Genomic DNA, 20,230 nt, shown 5'->3' with positions numbered 1-20,230 from the left:
CATGGCTCTGTCAGGCCTTGCCCTTCCCCCATTCCCTCTGCCATGCTGAAGTTTTAGATTATATTCCTAAAGCTAGTCCCCAAGTTCTATTTCCTTATTTGGGCACTTCCTCCTCCTGAGGCTGAGCACCAAGATATAAATAGGTGACCATCAAGGTCCAGCTACCAAAATATTAAAGTCTAGCTACCAAAGTATTGAAGTCTATCAATCAAAAGCTTCCTTTTGACTGCCCTAATTAATATACCCAGTCAAAATAAAGCAACTCATCCTAACATAGGTTTTCCTTTTTCTGTTTAAATTGTCATTTGTCTTTGGGTCACATCTGCCTCCTCTCTATCCAGGAGTAGTGTTTTCTTGCTCCCAGGCAAGAATCCCTTCCTCCTTCCTCCCCATCCTCTGTCTCCTACCTTTGTCTCTTATTCCCTGTCCATTTGCCCCTCTGGGGAAAAAATCCTTTGTGGTGAAAACTTGGTCTTAGTGCGTCTTGTCCTGATCTATGTTCTTTCAAAATGGAAAGTGGGGGAGTGGTAGGTAGACAGGATTTAAAATGACTGTGTTCGTGTAAGAGATTACCAAAGAATCTATGCTAAAATGTGCTAAATTAAAGGCCATAGATGTTAACTTGCTTGGCCATAGCAATCACAATATATACTACAACATCAAGCAGTATATGGAAAGCAGAGTAAATATAACATGATAGTGGGGGGGGGGTAATGAAGCTTACCTGTCATCCCAGCACCTAGGGATTAAAGGCAGAAACAGGAGTTCAAGGCTAGCCCTCACTACATAGAAAGGTCTGTACTAGCCTGGGCTATATGATCCTGAGAAAGAAATGAGGGAAAGGAAGAAAAAAGGAAAGAAGAAAAGAAAGAGGGAAGGAAGGAAGAACAGACAATGTTTATTTATACAAGTGGCCCTCCCCTAAAAGAAAGAATCCTAGAACAGCAGTAAGAAAGAAGAGCTTGAATTACTACAGAAGTCTCAGTGTTTTCAAAATAGTTTGACAATTTAAGCAAAAATAACAACACCATGTGACATGGTTCTAAATGAATATGGTGGAAAATCAAGACTTTACATTATAAATGGGGGAGGGGAGGGTGAGGCAGAAGAATGAAATTTCTCCAGTGCTTTCTGACCATCAATGAGCTATGTTGTGGACTTGGTCTAACACTTGTAATGTATTAATTGGGTTCCCAAAATTGCACGAGAATCCACATATAAGATGTTAGGGGTCCCTGCCTCCAGTTGGTTCTGATTGGTAAATAAAGTAGCCAGCGGCCAGTGTCTGGGCAGGGAGACAGAGGCGGAACTTTAGGATTAGTGGGCAAGGAGACTGGGAGAGGAAGGATTCTAGAACCACTGTGCTGAGAAAGGAGTATGGTCCAAACCCAAGAGTTGCAGAAGAGAGCAGACCCATGTAAGAGCTGGGGAAACTCAGCCCCCAGACATCCCTCCTCCCCAACTGGGTCTAGGGCAGCAAAGATGAAATATACTTTAGTAATAACTAAGGAATATCGGAGGGGAGGTGTTATCCAAGTGTAGGTTTGGGGGCGGCCCAGCCATTGAGCTATTAAGCATACTAAAATATAAGGCTCTGTGTGTGTGTGTTTGTATGTGTGTGTGTGTGTGTGTGTGTGTGTGTGTGTGTGTGTGTGTGTCTCTGTGTGTGTGTCTGTGTGTGTGTGTCTGTGTGTGTCTGTGTGTGTGTGTGTGTGTCTGTGTGTGTGTCTGTGTGTGTCTCTCTGTGTGTCTGTGTGTCTGTGTGTGTCTCTCTGTGTGTCTGTGAATGTCCGTGTGTATCTGTGTCTGTGTGTCATTCAGGAATTGAGCAGGTAGTGAGGAACAAGTACTGCTGTTGACCAGGATTAACTGGCAACTGCAACAGAGCTGTCTGTGAGACTATAACTTGAGAGACACTAGAAAAGACATCCCGACAGACACACTCAAAGAACGATATAAATAAACCAAAAGCGATACTAAAAGCTGTTTCAATACCCACAGGATAGTACAGGATAGCAGTAGGGAGAGATGATAAAATGTAAGACAGGAGAATGAAAACAAGAACAAAAAAAAAGGGAGACATAAGCTATGAGACATCAGGCTGAGAGCAGATGGCCTTTAAAGGCCCATTCAAAACTCTGATTTGGGGCCAGAGAGATGGCTCAGTGGTTTAGAGAGGACTTGTTGCTCTGGCTAAGAACCTGGACTTGCATCGCAGCACCTGCACTGGATGGTACACAACTGCCTATAACTCCAGTTCTAGGGGATCCAATACCCTCCTCTGGCCTCAGAAGACTCCTAGATATACACACAGACACAAGCATGCACACTAAAACTAAAATCTGATTTGTAGATGGATTTTAGAAAATGATCCAGCTGTGTGCTGCCTATAGAAAACTCACTCTAAGTGTTAACAGTATAGGTGGGTTAAAAGTTGGAATATGAGGAAAGTAAGATCATTGCCACCTTGACCCCACAGAAGTTGGAGGGCATCCATTAACACCTAACATAGAGACTTAGAGGAACAAAAAAGAGAAAAGACAGGGGAAAACTTCATCACTGCCTCTGAGACCAGCTTAATTCATAATTCATTAACGCGATCATCTAAAGTTGTGACTATTCTCCTGCAAATGGCACGACTTTCTCTTCCTTTCCCCCATTCATTCCTTTGCTGCTGGACACCTAACAGCTGCTGTGTACTGTAGTACACATGGGTGTGCTTGCTAAAGGGAGTAACGGTATGAAAGACAGCCAAGAATTACGGCTGCTGTGTCATTTAGATGCATTCCAATCTTTGGTGGAAAAGGGAAATTTCCAATCGAATTGCTAATTATCTTTAAAAGGGCGGTTTCTTTAACATACCAATATTTTTGGAGAAAATTAAGCATACTGAGGATGCCCTATGTATAAACTGAATTTGTGATTACAGTTGCTATAGTTAACCTGTCAGTGAATTCATTGCTTTCAAGTAAGAAATTTGAATATGCATATATAACCACCTATGCACACATCTGTATTATATATGTATAGGCATATATGTACACACACACACACATACACTATTGTGTTCCCAGTGTACACTTAGATAAAAATGAAATCTAACTTGAGCTCTGTCTCTGCTGGTTGTGTAACAGTTTCCTCCCAGATCCAAACATTCCATCTCCCAGGAAATTTTCTTAAGACATAAACAACTCAAGACAGCTTCAGGAAGTTCCTGAAACTGATCACATTCACTAGGCTCTTCCCTGCAACAGTAAACAGTAAAGATGTTTAAAGCCTTTTTCAGACAAGCCAGACTACAAAGAAGGCTCAGAGATCAGCTTGAAGTCCCTAGATGGAGCTTAGGCCAACTGACTCACCTAGAACAGATGTTCTCCATACAGCTAAGCTGCCTGCAGGCTCTAAAATACGGTCTCAGCAAACAGCCTTTATGTGCTGTCACCTCTGCTGAGGTAAGTTTTGGTTACACATGGTTACCTGTAGTAACACTTCACCCATATTCCTGCAATTAATTCCATAAAGGACTTTGGTCATATGTGTGTGTATGTATATACACACACACACACACACACACTTTGGAACGTGGGCTCCCTATCTGGTGTGTGTTTGTGTGTATATGTGTGTACACTGTGTTGTGTCTCCCCAGAAAAAAAAAGTGTGACACAACACTGCCCCCTAAAATCAGTGAAACTAGCATGAACTCTGGAAATGGTTTGAAGACAGTTACTCTAGATTTGAAGTTGATCTCATTTAGGGCTGTAGAGCTCCATTTACACTCCATCGGGCCACAAAGGCAGGGTCAGCAACATGATGTAGTGCAAATCAAATGAATTTTTATCTAATTGAAAACAATGATTTTGGCAGGGACCTGCTTTCCTTCCAGAGGTGGGGAAGCCAATTCCTGCTGCTCCCTGCCCTCTCTGGCTTCTGCCTATCATGCCCCAGTTTGTTCTCTTATCTTTAAAAAAGATAAGGGAATTAAAGTTCCAGGCTTCTGTAAAAAGAATCAGAACACAAGGGAGATGCCAGGGAATGATTAAAACATACCCAAAGTACCCAGGGAAAGAAGAGCTAAAGAGCAGCCCCATGGGGCGACCATGACTTTCCATGCTCAGGTCTGAACCAGTGGCATCCAGGGACTGTAAAACCAGTGACAAGTGGCTAAATCCACACAGGTCCCCAGAACTGTGAGTGTCATGGAAAGTGAATTCAAAAGAGGACCATGACTCATATGTAGGATCAGAACCTATGGCCCACATTTACTGTGGTTAACTGGCAGTCTTAAAAAAAAAAAAAAAAAGGAAATCAACATTTTCTTTATGATTTAGGATTAAGACAAAACTAAGAGCCAATGTCTAAAAAGAAAGCCCTGATACTGAAGATAGATGTCACTCCTGCCCACAATCATCTAACTAATCAATATTATTCTTAGTAAGCCTTGGGACATTTCTTCAGGAAACTGGCCAGCTGACTCTACTACTATGTGGGAAATAGAGGGACTTGGGATGTAACAAAATCAAGGAAACAACACAGTCAGGAGACTCACACTGCCTGATTTTCAGTCTTACGAGGCAGTCACAGCAATCAAAGAGTCCAGTGATTTCAACGGAGAAAGAAATAGATCAAAGGGACAAAACTCAAAGGCAGGACTAGAAGAGATGGCTAGGCCATCAAGAGCACTTGCTGCTTTTGCAGGACCTGGTGGGTCATAACCACCTGTAACTCAGTGCCAGGGAGACACACACACACACACACACACACAAATAAATGAATAAATAAATAAATAAATAAATAAATACATAAATAACACATTTTTAAATTAATTTATAAAGTCAAAGTTGGGTACAGATTTGTATGTATAGGGGGAAATGGTTTTCTGCAAATTTTGACATAGAAATTCAAAGGAAGACCATTTTTTACCTGTCATATGTGAGTACTGACACAGTTTAAAGTGTATGTCAGCCTGTCACACTAATCACAGACAGCATTTAAGGACCTATGGGTCATTAACCTAAGCACATCCTTTTCCATACAGAGGAAAAGACATCGTAATGTTTATAAACACAAAATAGGCACAAGTTCTTCAGGTACAGAAACAACTGATGTTAAATAAAAAAATTCAATATTAAATGTTTCCAGTTATCCAAAGGTATCATTCTTCATAGGGAGTGGGCAGAGAAAAGGGGGGGGGGGAAACACCCCTCACGTATTGTGATGAGACATGTAAAAAAAAAAAAAAATCAACATACACAACTGAACAAAGAGGGAAAGCAGTTGTCACTCCTTCAAATAGCCAAAATAATCTACCAGATGTGAAAGTGCTTACTTATCAAGTGGATTGTAAGCAGACAGGAAAGGAGAGGCGAATCACAGGGAGCTGCTATCACATTAACTACAATAGCGACAATGATAACCGTCTTCAATGTTGGCAAGAGATCAGTCACCAAAACTCTCCGTGACTACATTTGTTATTGACATTATGTATGCTACCATGCATGTTTGGAGGTCAGAGGACAAGTTGGAGTCTATGATGGCCTTATACAATGTGAGCTCTGGGATAAACTCATGTTGTCACAACTGGTGGTAAGCACCTTCACCTGCTAAGCCCTCTTGAGTTTGCCACTTCCATTTTTTGATACAGAGTCTCTTAATGAACCTGAAATGGTCAAGTGGGCTAGAATGGCTTGTCACTGTAACTCAACAATCCCCCTGCCTCCACCTCCTCAGAGTTTCAATTACTGGCATGCCCAAGCACATCCAGCATTTTATATGCGTTTTGAGGACGGAACTCATGTCCTTCAGCTGGTGTGGCAAGCAATTTAATAAATAAACTACCTCTCTAGCCCCCTAATATTTCTTATCAATGCTTTATGGAGCCTTCATTCACAACAGGGGAAAGAGGTAAAGTTTCAGCATTTCCATACTATGTCATTATCTTTCTTTCATTCATTTCCTCTCCCCACTGCTCCACCCGATGCCTGTGCCCTAATCTGGCTGGCTTTCTTCCTGAGATCCTACTTCCTTTTACTTTCTTATCACAGGGTTTCATTTCCCTGCCCTATCAGCTCTCTTCTTTTCCCCATCATGATCTCCTCTCCAGTTTCATAACATACACACACACACACACACACACAAACACACACACACATACACCTTTAAACTTAAGTTCTGCATTTGAAGTAGAATGTTATTTGTCTATGTGTCTGGGTTACAATGATTTCCAGTTGTATCTGTTTTCCTGCAAATGTCATGATTTTACTTTTCACCAGAGCTGAAAGAACATTATGTGTCTGGAGCATGTTTTCTTTATCTGTTCATCTGCTGATGAACACCTAGACTGGTCCCATTTCCCCATGATTGTGAATAATGCAGCAATAAGCCTGGATGTGCAAATATCCATGTAGTGTGCTGACTTAAGGGTCCTTTGGATGCCCCAGAGTGGGAGGCTGGGCAGGTGTAGTATTAGTGCCTTGAAGATATTCCACATGACTGGGATAGTGGCTGTACCAACTGATATTCTCTCCAGAAGTCAATAAATGTTCCTCTACTCCCACACCAAGTACACATTTTTAGGGTGAGTTTCCAGGGCTGAAAAGATGGCTCAGTGGTTAAGAATACTTGTTATTTTTGCAAAAAGCCTAAGATGTGATGCAGTTCCCAGTATCCTAATGGTGGCCAATAACCATCCATCAGCATCCAATCCCCCTCTTCTGACCTTCCCAGCTACCAGGCATGCACGTGGCACACATGTGCATACAATACATATATACATACATATATACAACACACACACACACACACACACACACACACATATATATACATATATATATATATATATATATATATATATATAAGCAAAGCACCCATACACATAAAATAAAATAAAATAAAATAAAATAAAATAAAATAAAATAAAATATAATGAACCAGCAGAATAGAACATAGATTAAAGAATCTGTCAGAAGGAAGAAAAACTGGGGAAAATTACTAAAGGGAACTGCAAACCAATGAAGTATGTTTCCATGACCAACTAGGAAAAAAATATAAAATATCCACGATACTGAAAGTTAGTCTCTCCAAACCTTCCTTAATGGAACAACAACAACAAAAAAATCTCACATCAAGCGGTTACCTTGAATACAGTAAACAATAGCTACTGTGATATGAATCCAGAGTAGCCTTAACCCCAAGTTGGGGTTAACATTCCGAGTATGTGTATGGTTCAGACTGCATGCATGGGTTCATTCCTGCTGTTAACAAGGAACCTTTCTCCATGAAATGTAGAGTCCGACATTGGGTTGTAGATCACAGATGGGCCGTGGTGATAGCTTAGTAAAGCCTGGGATTTGATTTACAGTAAACCAACAAAATTGATCTTTCTTGTTAGGGTGATTGTACCACAGCCACACAAGAAGTTGATATTAGGGGGAGGTGGATGAAGGGCTTCAGATGTACGGTTTATGTAGATCTAATAATACTCCAAAATGAAGGGTTTATTATGAATGAAACTCTCTTGGACTAAAAGGTGGTGAATGTGCGCTATGTAGCCATGAGGACTTACCTGGGAGTACTATCCCAGACTCCATCTAAAAACCCAGACATGGTGAGATGTATTTATAATCCCAGTGCTTGGGAAGTGGGGACAGGCCGACCCATGGAGCTTGCTAATTGGCATAGCCCAGCCTACTTCATGAGCTCCAGGCCAGTGAGTGACCCTATCTCAAAACACAAGGTAAAAGTTACCTGAGGAGTGACAGCCAGGGTTGTTCTCTGCCCTCTAGGGCTGTCTACACAGTGGTGACCTGTCCAGCTACAGAAGGTGTAGCTTACCACTCAAACTTTTCCAATTTGCTTTTATAACCTTGCTCCAAAGATACCTCTGGGTAGCTGCCTCAAATTGTTTGAACATTTGCCAATTCTCTCTGTGTTTTGACTCCTAGCACAACAGTGTGATTTGCCTTCCCTAAACTAGGTCAGCATATTTCTGGGCCCCTGTGCACTTCAGATACATTCAACATCTAGCCTGTAACCCCAGCCTCTTACATTTCCCATCAATAAAAACAAGAGACCAGTGACTCTAACAAACTTTTTCCTCTTCTTGGTGGATGAACTGTCACTTAGCACTTATGGAATCAAATAGAAGCAGCTTTTGGGGGCCTGCAAACAAACACCCAACTACCTTTTCATAGAGAATAGAATCTTCTGCTAAAAATTCACACACCTACCACTGTCTTGCCAGAAGAGGGGCAGAGTAAAAACGGTGTGCTAGTTTCTTCTCAGAGATCACAACAGCAGTTAATTCACACACACAGGCTCCCTGGGTACCCAGACAGTCACCTCCAATGTTACAGTGGCACCCCAGGGGATAGTCAGGCAAAGAAAATGGTCTATAAAATGAAGTTTAGGTGGACCAAAAAATTATGTATTGATTTTTTTGGTGGGTTCCACTCAGAAACACAAGAAAATGTCAGTTTTCCTAAGAAGTAGATCTGGAAAGGACAGTGTAAAATACCCTGTAGATACTGGGGAGGGGGCAAATAAAGGGCAATTACATTAGAAAACACCCAAGGGTTCTTTCTGTAATGCATTTTGTTTACCTTTGAATAACAAAAAGAGTTGAGTTATATACAATTGGCCTTATGTAAGAATCTAAATCTGTGCATTAACAGACGTGGCCTGATCATCCAATCCAGATTCTTGAAGTACAACCCTCCACCCTTTGAATATTTGAGTACTGTTTCAAATCTGGACTGCGGTTTGCCCATCTGTCTGTGTCTCTCTGACCTTCCACGGCAAAGCTATCTAAAATGAAATAAATATATCATTTCATTTACAAAGATACAATCATGGAGTTGGCTACAAGCAGATATTTGGCTTTCGATATGTTTTGCTGGTATTGAATGGTTTTGAAGCCAGGGCTCTCAGGACAGGAGAATCACAGGAAGGAAGAAAAGCCAAAACTCACCATGGCCCCTTGGTTTGTCCTTTGGGCAACTTCTCTCTGCAGCCTGGCCACAGCCAGCTTCTCCCTGGAGAGGAAAAGGGAAGAGATTAGGTGATTGTTATCAGGGCTGAGATACACTCAAAATGCCTGGGAAGTATGTTTTTGAGGTCTCCAAAGGAGCTCCGTCTTTTACTTCCCTCCTTCCCTCCACCATAGTTAGGATTAAATATTTAAAGTAATTGGTCACTGGGGCATCGTCTGTGTCCAGCATCACAACTCTGGCTCCTTTATTTTGGAATTCATGATAGAGAAATAGAAATTGAATGCTAGGTTAAGCAAGTGTTCCACTAACCTCATTTGCATATATCCTTTGTCACTTATGTTGCTGAGGCTATTTCATTAGGACTTCAGTGTTGACTTTGCTTATAGACTTTTAATTGTTTGTTCTTTTCCCTCTATAAGAAACTGAATTTTAAAAGCAAGCGAAACATAACTCTACATCATTCTTGAAATGTTGCCTGTCCCCCTACAAGCCTGAGAGCTGATCATTCTATATGGAATATATATAATATTACTAGAATATATATTGTATATTATATATTATATAGAGGGGAGGAAACTGAGGGTGAACGTGGCTAAGTGAACCACTGCACTCTGAGCTGAGATACAACAGGGTCAAAGGTTGGGTTTCCTTACATCAAAGTCTAAATAAAGACTCTGCATATTATTTTTCAAGGTCGAAGAAATTTTTAAAAATACAGATTTTAAAACCAGATCATGAGACAGAGAGATGACCCAGAAGGTAAAGGTGCTTGCTCTGGAAACCTGAGGGCTCGAGATTGATTTGTTGCCCATGGGACCTACATGCGGAGAGGGAGAAATGACTCCTAAAAGCCAGTCTCTGGCCTCCATGTAAACATACACACACAATAAAGAAACTCATGCTAAATCAGGTTTAGTGTCCATACTTCATAATGGGATTCATTTCATATTCTTCATAACTAATGACACTTCCAATATATAGGAAAGTCACTAAAATGTTAAGAATGCTTATGATAATACATGCATTCTGAACAGCTTTTCTGTTTTTAAAAATGTGAACAGATGACAGAGAGGTAATTAGCCACATCTTCCCAGCTCTCAGTCTCAGTGATGACTGCCCTCAAACCCCTCTCCTAGTGAGATGAAGTGTCTGAATGCCACTTCATCCCTCTTCCACTACAGCTGTGATCATTCACAGGGACTTGGCAGAGGAGGTGGGACACTTCATCCCCAGGTTGGTGACAGAAAGAATTTCCTGCCTCCAATGGTTGTGAGACACCTGACCACCAAAAACAAGAAACAAAACCAACTTCCCAGGCTAAGTAGGTCAATGAAGTGCTTGCCTTGCAAACATGAGGATCAGAATTGGAATCCCACAACACATGGGGAAAAGCGGGTGTGGTGCCATGGCCCCCAGAGGCCCTCCATTGTCAATAGTTCTACAGCATCCTCTCCCTCCAGCATGCTGCAGCATTAACTCGTTTATGTTTTGTAGTTCTTATCCAGAAAATCGCATTTTACTTTGGCCCTCCCTGGTCTCTGACTATAATTTCCTTTCCCCTCTTCTACAATGACCTGGGGGGGGGGTGCAGAGAGACACAGAGAGAATATGCATGTGTAAAAGAATGTGTGAGTGACAAAGACAATGTATGAGAGAAAGAGGGAGAAAGGGGAAGGGAGTGAGGGAGAGAGAGAGGTCCCACTGTGGTTCAGTACTCCACTGACACTCACTCTCTTTGCTGTGACCAGTTGGAATTTCTGTACTGACCAGCACTTCTTACACCAAGAGACTTCTCTGATGAAGTCTGAGAGCTACACTAACTTTAGAAAGGACTCAAAATGGAGAGCCAGGAGCTGGTGGGGGTGTAGTCCTGGAACAAGTTAGGGGAGGAATTGGAGAATGAATATGATAAACTACATTGAATATACATATGAAATTCTCAAAGAATTAATTAAAATGTTACTCTTAAAAAAAAAAAAGAAGCCTCTGATAATCAGCTCCTAGGAATCCAATCCAGAATAATGTCCCCACAGAAGAAACCAATGGTTTAGGGCTGGAGAGATGGCTCAGTGAATAAGGCACTTGCTGGGCAAGCGTGAGGACCTGAGTTCAAATCTCTAGCATTGCCATACACAGATCTGGAGCTCCAGTTCTATAGTGGGCAGAAGCAGGAAGATCCCTGGGGCTTGCTGGCTGCCATCCTAGATCCAAGTTCAGTGACAGACCCTGTCTTAAGAGATTAAAGCAGACAATAATAGAAAAGTACGGTGGACATCCTTTTCTGATCTTAAGTAAATACATACAAGGAGTGCTGCATCAAAATAACCTATATGTTTGCAGGTTCTTAGAGACACTCTTATGTTAGCGCAACCTCTGCTGAAATCAGAGGTTGGGACTCAATATGTAGGCAAATACCAACTCTAGGAAAAAGAAAAGTTATTCTAGACAGGAAAAAAGGAAAGTTACTACAGACAGGCAAATTTAGAATTCAGATTCAGCCTTGAATGGTGCTATTTTAATTAATTAATACACAATTTAGGATTTAATGAAAGACTAGATTTGGTAGCACCAAAAGGATGACTGCCACAGGAACACTAAATCTTGTTCTCTCCATGAAAAATAATGTCATGATTAAAACACAGGAAGTGATCAAGCTGCAGAAAGGCTGGCAGCTTCTGTGCTACGTCTCCCCTTTTCCTATACAGTGACATTTGCGGGATCGAGTAATAGACTCCATCAGGGTACCAGAAACAAACAGCCCAGTCGCTTTCATCAATAATCTGGTTTGCCCTAGACATTCTGACACAGCATGCCTTTCACCTTGTAGTTCCAAAATGGCTGTGAAGCCACTTGGGACCAGCTTCTTTTTCATGCTAATTGAAGGTTCTTACAAACAATTTTGTGTCAAAAAAAACATAATAAATAAATAAATAAATAAATAAATAAACAAACAAAGAATGCTTGCCTTTCAAGCTCCCCACAGCAAATGTACATTCATGCTCCCGTCTGAAGGGTTTAGTTCTGCTGACAAGAGACAACTGCAATTGCATGACACTTCCCTATTTTGTTCTGCTGCAGAGTCGGGAGCTCGTTATGAAGCTGGTACTGAGTTTATGATTACAAAACCAATGCCTGGGGATATGTGATCAAAAGCCATGGATCCTTAGCTCCACAACATGGACAAAGCATTATATCAAAAATACACAACAAATCAGACAGCACACTCGCTTCCCTTTCAGTTCAGTGAAACAGAATGTGTAACTCAGGAAGAAATAGATCCTCTCTTCTTAACACAGTTTAAACTCAAATGGAGAATTGGTCTCAGGTTGCTAAAGCCCCTTAATATAACCCCTGGGGAGATGGTACAGTGGGTAAGAGAGCTTGCCATGCAAGCATGAGGGCTCACGTTCCAATCTCTAACATCCATAGAAAAGCCAGGCATGGTCACATGTGTGCTTGTCACCCCAGTGCTATGGGGGCAGACGTGAGCTCTAGGTTCACTGAAAGACCCTGTGTGACAAGAATACGAAGAACAGTGAGAGAGGAGGGTACTCTACGTCTTCCTCTGACCCTAATCCAATATAGTAATAGAGGACAATGAATTCTCCTTCAATGTGAGCCATGGGTCTTCAGAACACCACTGGCAGATCTGCAAGAAAGCCCAGGAAAGAATGTGCCTCCCCCAATGAAATCACTGATATTTGTAAACACTTGAAAATATCTGCAAGGCTCCTGGATTGAGAAAATATTTCCCAAAGAGAAGCTGCCCAGAAATAGGGGGCTGTGTTCAGTGTGTGAAGAGTGGAGAACAGACTTAGGGTTCCACAGGGCCTTCTGGTGTACCAGAGTTGATTCCAGAATTCTCTACACACAATTCACAATTCATTAGCTTCTCTAAAATGAACCCACAACTCCTACACATACTGAGCAGGAAGAATGGATACTGAGACTCTGTCTCAAAATATATCAATAAAAATTATAATTATAGGCTAAAAATGCATATAATTGTTAGAGATTGTTTAAGGCTTGTTTTTATTTGAATGTCTGCTTGCAGCTATGTAGATGCACATGTGGATATTGATATAAGCCATAGGGTGTCAAATCCCCTAGAGCTGGAGTGGCAGGCTGTCAGGAGTTCCCCAATATGAGTGCCAGGAGCTGGATTCGGGAGCTCTGCAAAACAGCACAAGTTTCTAGGCATCAACCCCCCCTCTGGTACCAATAAAAAGCGATTTTTAAAACAAAAAATAAAATGAGCAGCACAGTTTTATCCTTTAGCAAATAACATCCACGCTTGGCTAATAAGGGCAGGAATCCTAGACTCCCATCCTTGCTTCTGTAACGCTGTAATATCACATGGGGGTAGCCTCTGGCAAGTTACTATCATGACAGAATAAAAATGGCATACATTACCACTGCACTGATACATAAAGACTTTAACGCCATATATCCTCAGAATGGCCAAAGAGCCCCAAGGCCTTCTGAACACCACTAACATGAAGTAATGCCCATGAGTCACATGAAAGCATGCGATGTGTGTGCAAGCGGGACAAATACCTTGACTATCACTAGTCTAAAGCTTAAAGATGGCCATTATTACTTAGATATAGATTAGAGATAGAGATATTTAAGCACACATTTAGTTAAAATCATTAGTTATGCCTATATATGTGAGACTGTCTGTGTACGTGTAAACTGTATGTTTAAGCATGTGAGCCTCTGAGAGTGTAAATGTGTGTGTATTCAGTGGATGTGTGTGTATTCAATATTGTGTGTCTGTGTATTCAACGTGAATGTGTGTGTATTTAGTGTGTGTGTGTATGCGTGTATCCAGTATATGTGTGTGTATCCAGTGTGTATGTGTGTGTGTGTGTGTGTGTGTTCAGTATGTTTGCATGTTCTTGAACACTTGGAAAACAGGGGTCAACCTCAGATATCACTCTTCAGATATTATGTAAGTTATTCACCTATTTCTCTTTTTCATTACTCGATTGACATTATTTCCACCCATTCCATACCACCAACCAACTCATCCTGTGCTACACAGACCGCATGGAGCTTGGGGGAGAAAGAAACTCCCCTAAACAATACAGTCTATTCCTATAGCCGTAGGTTGCTGCCCAGGACATGAAGGTAAGAATTCTATTGCTGAAGATATCACATTTTTCAGACCAAGAAATTTGAGGAATTGACCTGGAACTGACTTGGAAGCCTCCTTATTGAGGGCTACCTCTCATAATACCCTAAGGTTTGGAGAAAAAGCAACCAGTAGTCTTGTGCAGCCCACAAAACATAGTAATGACCCTTCCAGCAAGATAAACAGTGGTGCAACAGTGGTACCTTACTCTTTGAGATATGGTCTCTCACTGAAGCTGAAGGTTTACCAAGTACATTACGATTGCTGATGGCCACTGACTCAGCCCACTATGAGATCACAAGTGCACAGTACAATACCTGGCTTTTTCTGATGGCTTCTGGAAACTGAATTCAGGTCTTCATACTTGCAAGGCAACATGTAAGAGATTCACACAGGCTGGAAAAATATTCTCATATTCCTTTTCTTGGCAGTTTAAATACCATTTTTTCCAAAACATAAAATACCGAAGATTATACATTAATGTAAAATCAAACTCCTTAGCGTCACCTTCATACCCACCACTCCTGCGAGCACTGCCTCTGTGAGAATGAGAAGGCATCTCCAAGGATGCTATGCATTCTATAGCAATTTAACATGAGCCAAACAGAAATACTTAATACTGATTTTAACAAGAAGACACAAGGCTGGGAAGATGGCTCAGTTGGTAAAGTGCTTGCTGCATAAGTATGAGGCCCTGAGATCAAACCCAGACCCCAGTAGAGCTAAATATAGTGGTACACATTTGTAAACCCCGTGCTGAGGCTAGAGAGTCAGGTGAACACCTAGGACACACTGGTCAGGTAGTCTAGCTTGCTTCAGGAATTCCAGGTCAATGAGAGAGCCTGTCTCAAAATATTAAGGTAGAAAAACACCTGGGCCTGACCTCTGATACACACACACACACACACACACACACACACACAGAGGCACACACATGACTACCACTACCACCACCAGTAACATCAAATTCCAAGTGCCAATGTACCCCTTCAGTGTCGAAGAAAAATGCAAATCCTATTCCACACATGCACACATGCTCAGTCGTGGGCTTTGTTTCAATCAACACTTCTTCCTAATTTTCCCCACGAAGATACTGCCAAATGCCTAGAGGGAAATTAGATAAATGACTGTTTTCATCTGTGCCTTGAAGCAGGGTGTTATGCTCTAAATTCTTGGGGGAGAACAGTTCAATTCATCATCAGCCAGCCCTGCTTCTAGCAGAGCCCCAAGAATAGAAGACCCAAGAATAGGAGCCCGGTGGCGATCTGGTATGTGTGCAGACAGAACAGGTTTGCTCTCCCGAGGAGTCCACGGACCATTATCTTCACACACAGACATCCTGGGGAGTAACCCGCTGCAGAGGGCAGGACAATGCCAAGAGGCAGGCGCACCTGTCGCTAGGGCAGATGGAGAGACCAGTGGCAGCTTTTCCTGAGTCAAGGCTAAATTAATTAGCCTTTCTCCAGTGCTTCATCTCATTATGCATCACTCCAGATATGAAAGGAGAAAACAGATCTTAAACAAACTTCTATAAGTCACAGCACAGACTACGGAGAATTCCACACCTACTTTTTCGTTTCTTACATCCTAAATTCTTTAAAGCATCATAAATCACTCTTTCAGTCCATGTTGGGAGAACCTGTTTACATTTATGCTATATAAAAGTCAGTGAGCTGAGAGTTATTAAAAATCTGTAGACTTTTACAAACATTGTGTACCAGCCACTGAGTAACTCAACAGGTTGAGTCAACACACTGATTTCAGGAGTAAACAAGAATCTAATGGCATTACGATTTTGCTAGTAAAGTTGTAGGTTCCATTACTTCCAAATCAAGAGATATTTTCTCCCAACGAGTTTTCTGTGTTGGAATGCATAGATAAATTAAAACAAAAAACAGGAGTCTACAATTTAGTAGTTTGCCTTTTAATGGCAACAAATATGGCAAGAGCTCTTTAGAGTTGGTGAGATAGCTTGTTTTGTACATGAGGGCCTAAGTTTGATCTCTAGAACCCACCCAAATGAAAATGGCTATGGGAACCCATACTTATTAAACACTAGCTCTGGGGACAAAGATAAGTAGATACTTGGCACTCACCAGCCAGCAAAGCCAACTCTGCAAGCTGCAAGCCAGTGAGACACCATTAAAAAAAAGAAAGACAAGGTAGATAATGCCTGAGAAATGATAGCTCCTCTAGATTCCAGGTACACACACACACACACACACACACACACACACACACACACCTCTTTATCCCATATAGTCATTCTCAAAATTGTTCTTACATTCCCAAGAACTCAGATGTAAATAAAACCTACACTTCCACCAATTAACTCATTCACCCAGTCCTCCCCTGAATCATGTAAGATATCAGCACTCTCTACTTATCCAGTTCTCCTCTCCAAAAGGATATGAGATGCTACAGAGTTAGGACTACATGATTTACGTGTGCAAGGCACAACACCCACATAAAGCTGCCTTCAATCCTACTACTGTGGGTAGAGTAGGGTGGAGGCAGGAGGATTTCTAAATGTCATGACAGTAAGTCTAGCCACTGAGCTCCAGGTTCAGGTAGAGATCCTGTTTCAAAAAAAAAAGTGTGTGTTGAGGGTTTAAAATGTGATCAAAGAAGATGCACAATACTGACTGCTGACATCTGCATTTCCCACGAGAGGGCACACACATTCCTGTGTACCCATGTGCACACCTCACACAGTGACACACACATAAACACAAACACAGATATATGCATACAGTGACATAAACCACGAAACAAAAGCCTCAAAGCTTGACAATTGTGCCAACGAGAGCACACAAGAAGAGTGTTGTACATCCTGGGCAGCTTGATGGTCACTTTTTAAAGATGCAGTTAACTTTCCATCTGCATTTTCTCCTTTTCTTGTCATGCGTGTCTATTATCTTTCCCTAGAATAACACGTGCTTTTTATGCTGAACTGTTTGATGACTTTAAAAGGGCCTCCTGTGTGTAACACAATAATGAACAGTTGTATTAACATTCTCTTCTCTCCCTATCTCTTTCTGGAGCAAAGTGCAAATCTCTTACCAAGGAGCCTGCAAAATGCATACAAGAGCAAACCCACCACACACTTGGAGATACAAGTTACTCTTACTAACCTGTTGTACTGATCTCTCTGGAGTCCAGACTCTGACCAATGACTTCAAATAGAGATCCCTGAGATATACACATTTATGAAGCACTTGAGAACCAATTAACTTCTGGGATTAACTTTTACTTCTAAAAAATGTTATTTGTAGACAAGAGCTTTTATGTTTAAAAAATCTTGGAATTCCCTACATTCTCCAGCATCTTATTTCTTTTTAATATTGAAATTCTACTCAAAAGAAATCAAATAAAGTTAATAAAACTGTGTCCCATGATGCTCAGCCATCTTCCCTCAGTTCTGATGATACGCAGATTGATGGGTTGTATGTAGCTGAATAAAGAATGGGACTTCTTCAGGAAAACACATGGTGTCTCCTCACACATGAAAACAGTCCTTATGTGACAACTAATTGAGTTCGCCATGGCTTTCAACTATCAATAGCCTTGAAATTTCATTCTGGCTCTGTTTTGATTGAAGGCCCTGAGATGGTGTCTATGCAAAGACTCAAACCATCTGTGTAGCCTCAGGACAAGGAGGCTTGTGAGTTTTGAAATGAAAAGGCTTCAGAACATTGACTGAAATTCTGATAAACGGTAACAAGAGTCTGTACACAAAGTTCCCTTCTCCAGCAAGTAAGCCACAGTCTCAGAGTGGATTCTTAGCAGCATGGTCATGTTTAGCAAGACTGGGAATACTGGGAATTCACTGCTTGTATATATTGCCTACTGAGATGGAGGTACTCTGCTCTTCTCTGAGGAAGACTCAATGAAGACTAAAAGTCCACTGAGTGCTCTAAAGCATACTGTCCCAGAAAAGTACAGTGTGTCCATGTACAGTCAGTGTCATGGGCTGAAACATCCCATCCAAAGTAATAATTCTGATTTGAAGTCTTAACTTAAGGCTTCAAAGTCTATCTATTAAAAGATAAGGAATGAAGGTCTACTTAGGTGATCACATTAAAACAAAGTCTTTAGAATGAATCTTAATCAAGCAAGAATGCAGGAATTACAGAACAGGCATATTTTGTTACTTCCTCACACACTCTCTCTCAGGAAAAGTGGCAAGTTAAGAAGTGTGCATCCACTGAGGCAGTGCTTCTGCAAGCTTATGAAAGCAGAGACTGCCAATGAACCTGCAGGAACTCAGTAAGAGTCGCAGAACACTTCCTAAAACATTTACAATGAGTTTATCCAGCCCAGTCTTGATCTTGACTCTCAAGGCTGTTGAACTGAAAGGCAATCCATTTCTATTGTTTAAGGTTTCTTGTTTGATGCATCATGTTAGAACAACCCTAGCAAGCCAACACATTTCAGAGAGAAATTTACCCACTATGTTCATTTGTATGGGATCTATCTCTCTGAATATAAGATAAACCTCTCTAATCGAAGCACCACACATCTATCACCTTCTGAGTCCAGAATATTTCAGATTAGAGGCTGTTAAAAAACTCCAAAAATCTGAAAATGTCGATGTCTGAAATATCTTTTACCCAAGCATTTTTGGCAAAGGATACTCTACCTAGACACATATAAAGAGTTTGATACAGTTAACAGGTGTTCTACGAAAAGTACAACGTATTTTCTACAAAGGGAGTATTGACTGCTGATCTAAAGAATAGGGGATGTATTTTTAGAAAAACCCAGTCTACTTCTTAAACATCAAGGGATGAAGCACACTAAAGCCAACCAGGCACATGTGATAACACAATCATAATTATTGGAACGCTATGTGTTTCATAATCTAAATAACTCAATACAGTTAGTACTTCTTAAAGAAACGAGAGGTAACTATGGTGAGCCAAACAACACCACGGCTAATCTCCACAGGTGCGTGCAACTTTAGCCCTGGAAACATCTACAACTTCTGTCCGCACGCATGTGTATGTGTATGACTATATGCAGAGGTCACTTTCCAGAGCCTTACCAGATTTTATTTAAGATAAGGTCTCTGATAAGGTCTCTAATTGGCCTGTAACTTGTCAAGCACGCTAGAGAAGCCAGCCAGAGTGTTTCAAGGACTCATCTGTCTGCCTGCCCAGAGTTGGATTACAGCTGCACACCAACACACCTGCACACCGGCACACCAGAGTTTACACAGATCCTAGGGATTGAATTCAGACAGTGATGCTTAAGAAGCCAGTGCTTTTACCTCCACAGTCTGTCAATTTGTTGTACTAAGACTTCTGTGAGCTTTGGTGCATATTCTCCCTTTACTAGGAACATACACATTTGATCTTCGGAAGTAAGGATAGCTTGTGACTACATGTATGTGATCTCTGGAGGCATTTGTGGATGGTAAGGGTTTAAGTAGATGACTTCTAGTCTCTCAAGTGTTCTGCCTAGAGGCAATTCCCACAGGAAGACCTCATTAATCTCAGATGCTTACCAAAAGAAATCATTATTAGTACTTGAGAACACTATAAGATAACTGTTTCTCTTTTTCTCTGTGTGTGTGTGTGTGTTTGTGTGTGTTTGTGTGTGTGTGCATGTACACATACATGTATGTGTTTATGTGCATGGAATGTAGATGCATTTGTGCATGCGTGCATGTGCACACAGGTACACGTCTGTATGGCAGCCAGACATCAACTTTGGAGTTGAGATAGAAATATGTCATGGAGAATAGAAGAACCATCATACACACTGAGTCAGGTAAAAATAAATAAAATCTCCTGATTTCCAGTCTCTGTGATTAGAGGGTTGTTGGATAGCAGGACACAGGTACCTTTCTTTATAAGTGTACTCTTTGGAACTCAATCATCTTCCCTACTCGTAGATGTGTGTCAATAATTACACAAGAGATGGGTTTTTTTTTTTGTTTTGTTTTGAGACAGGATCTTATATAGCCGATTTGTTAATGTGTGAGATTTTTACACTGCATCATCTTGCCAACATGTGTTCTGCATACTTGCTTTCAGTGGACTCTGGACTGCCACTTGGCCCTATTGTAATAGATAGATGCTGAGATCCCTGAAACTTG

At 41.2% G+C, this 20,230-nt stretch overlaps 1 protein-coding gene across 1 annotated transcript in view; it reads right to left on the bottom strand.

Moving 5' to 3' along the window:
• The window catches only part of Nckap5 (NCK associated protein 5), a 698,067-nt gene that overhangs the window by 444,082 nt on the left and 233,755 nt on the right, over positions 1–20,230 (bottom strand). Inside the window, 1 exon segment of the mRNA XM_028771521.1 lies at positions 8,969–9,032. Within this exon segment, the coding sequence (XP_028627354.1) occupies positions 8,969–9,032 (64 nt within the window).

Source organism: Grammomys surdaster, unplaced genomic scaffold (assembly GCF_004785775.1).
Source record: "Grammomys surdaster isolate TR1022 unplaced genomic scaffold, NIH_TR_1.0 208, whole genome shotgun sequence".
In the NCBI taxonomy this organism is placed as follows: Eukaryota; Metazoa; Chordata; class Mammalia; order Rodentia; family Muridae; genus Grammomys; species Grammomys surdaster.
This window is presented reverse-complemented; position numbering and strand designations above follow the sequence as displayed.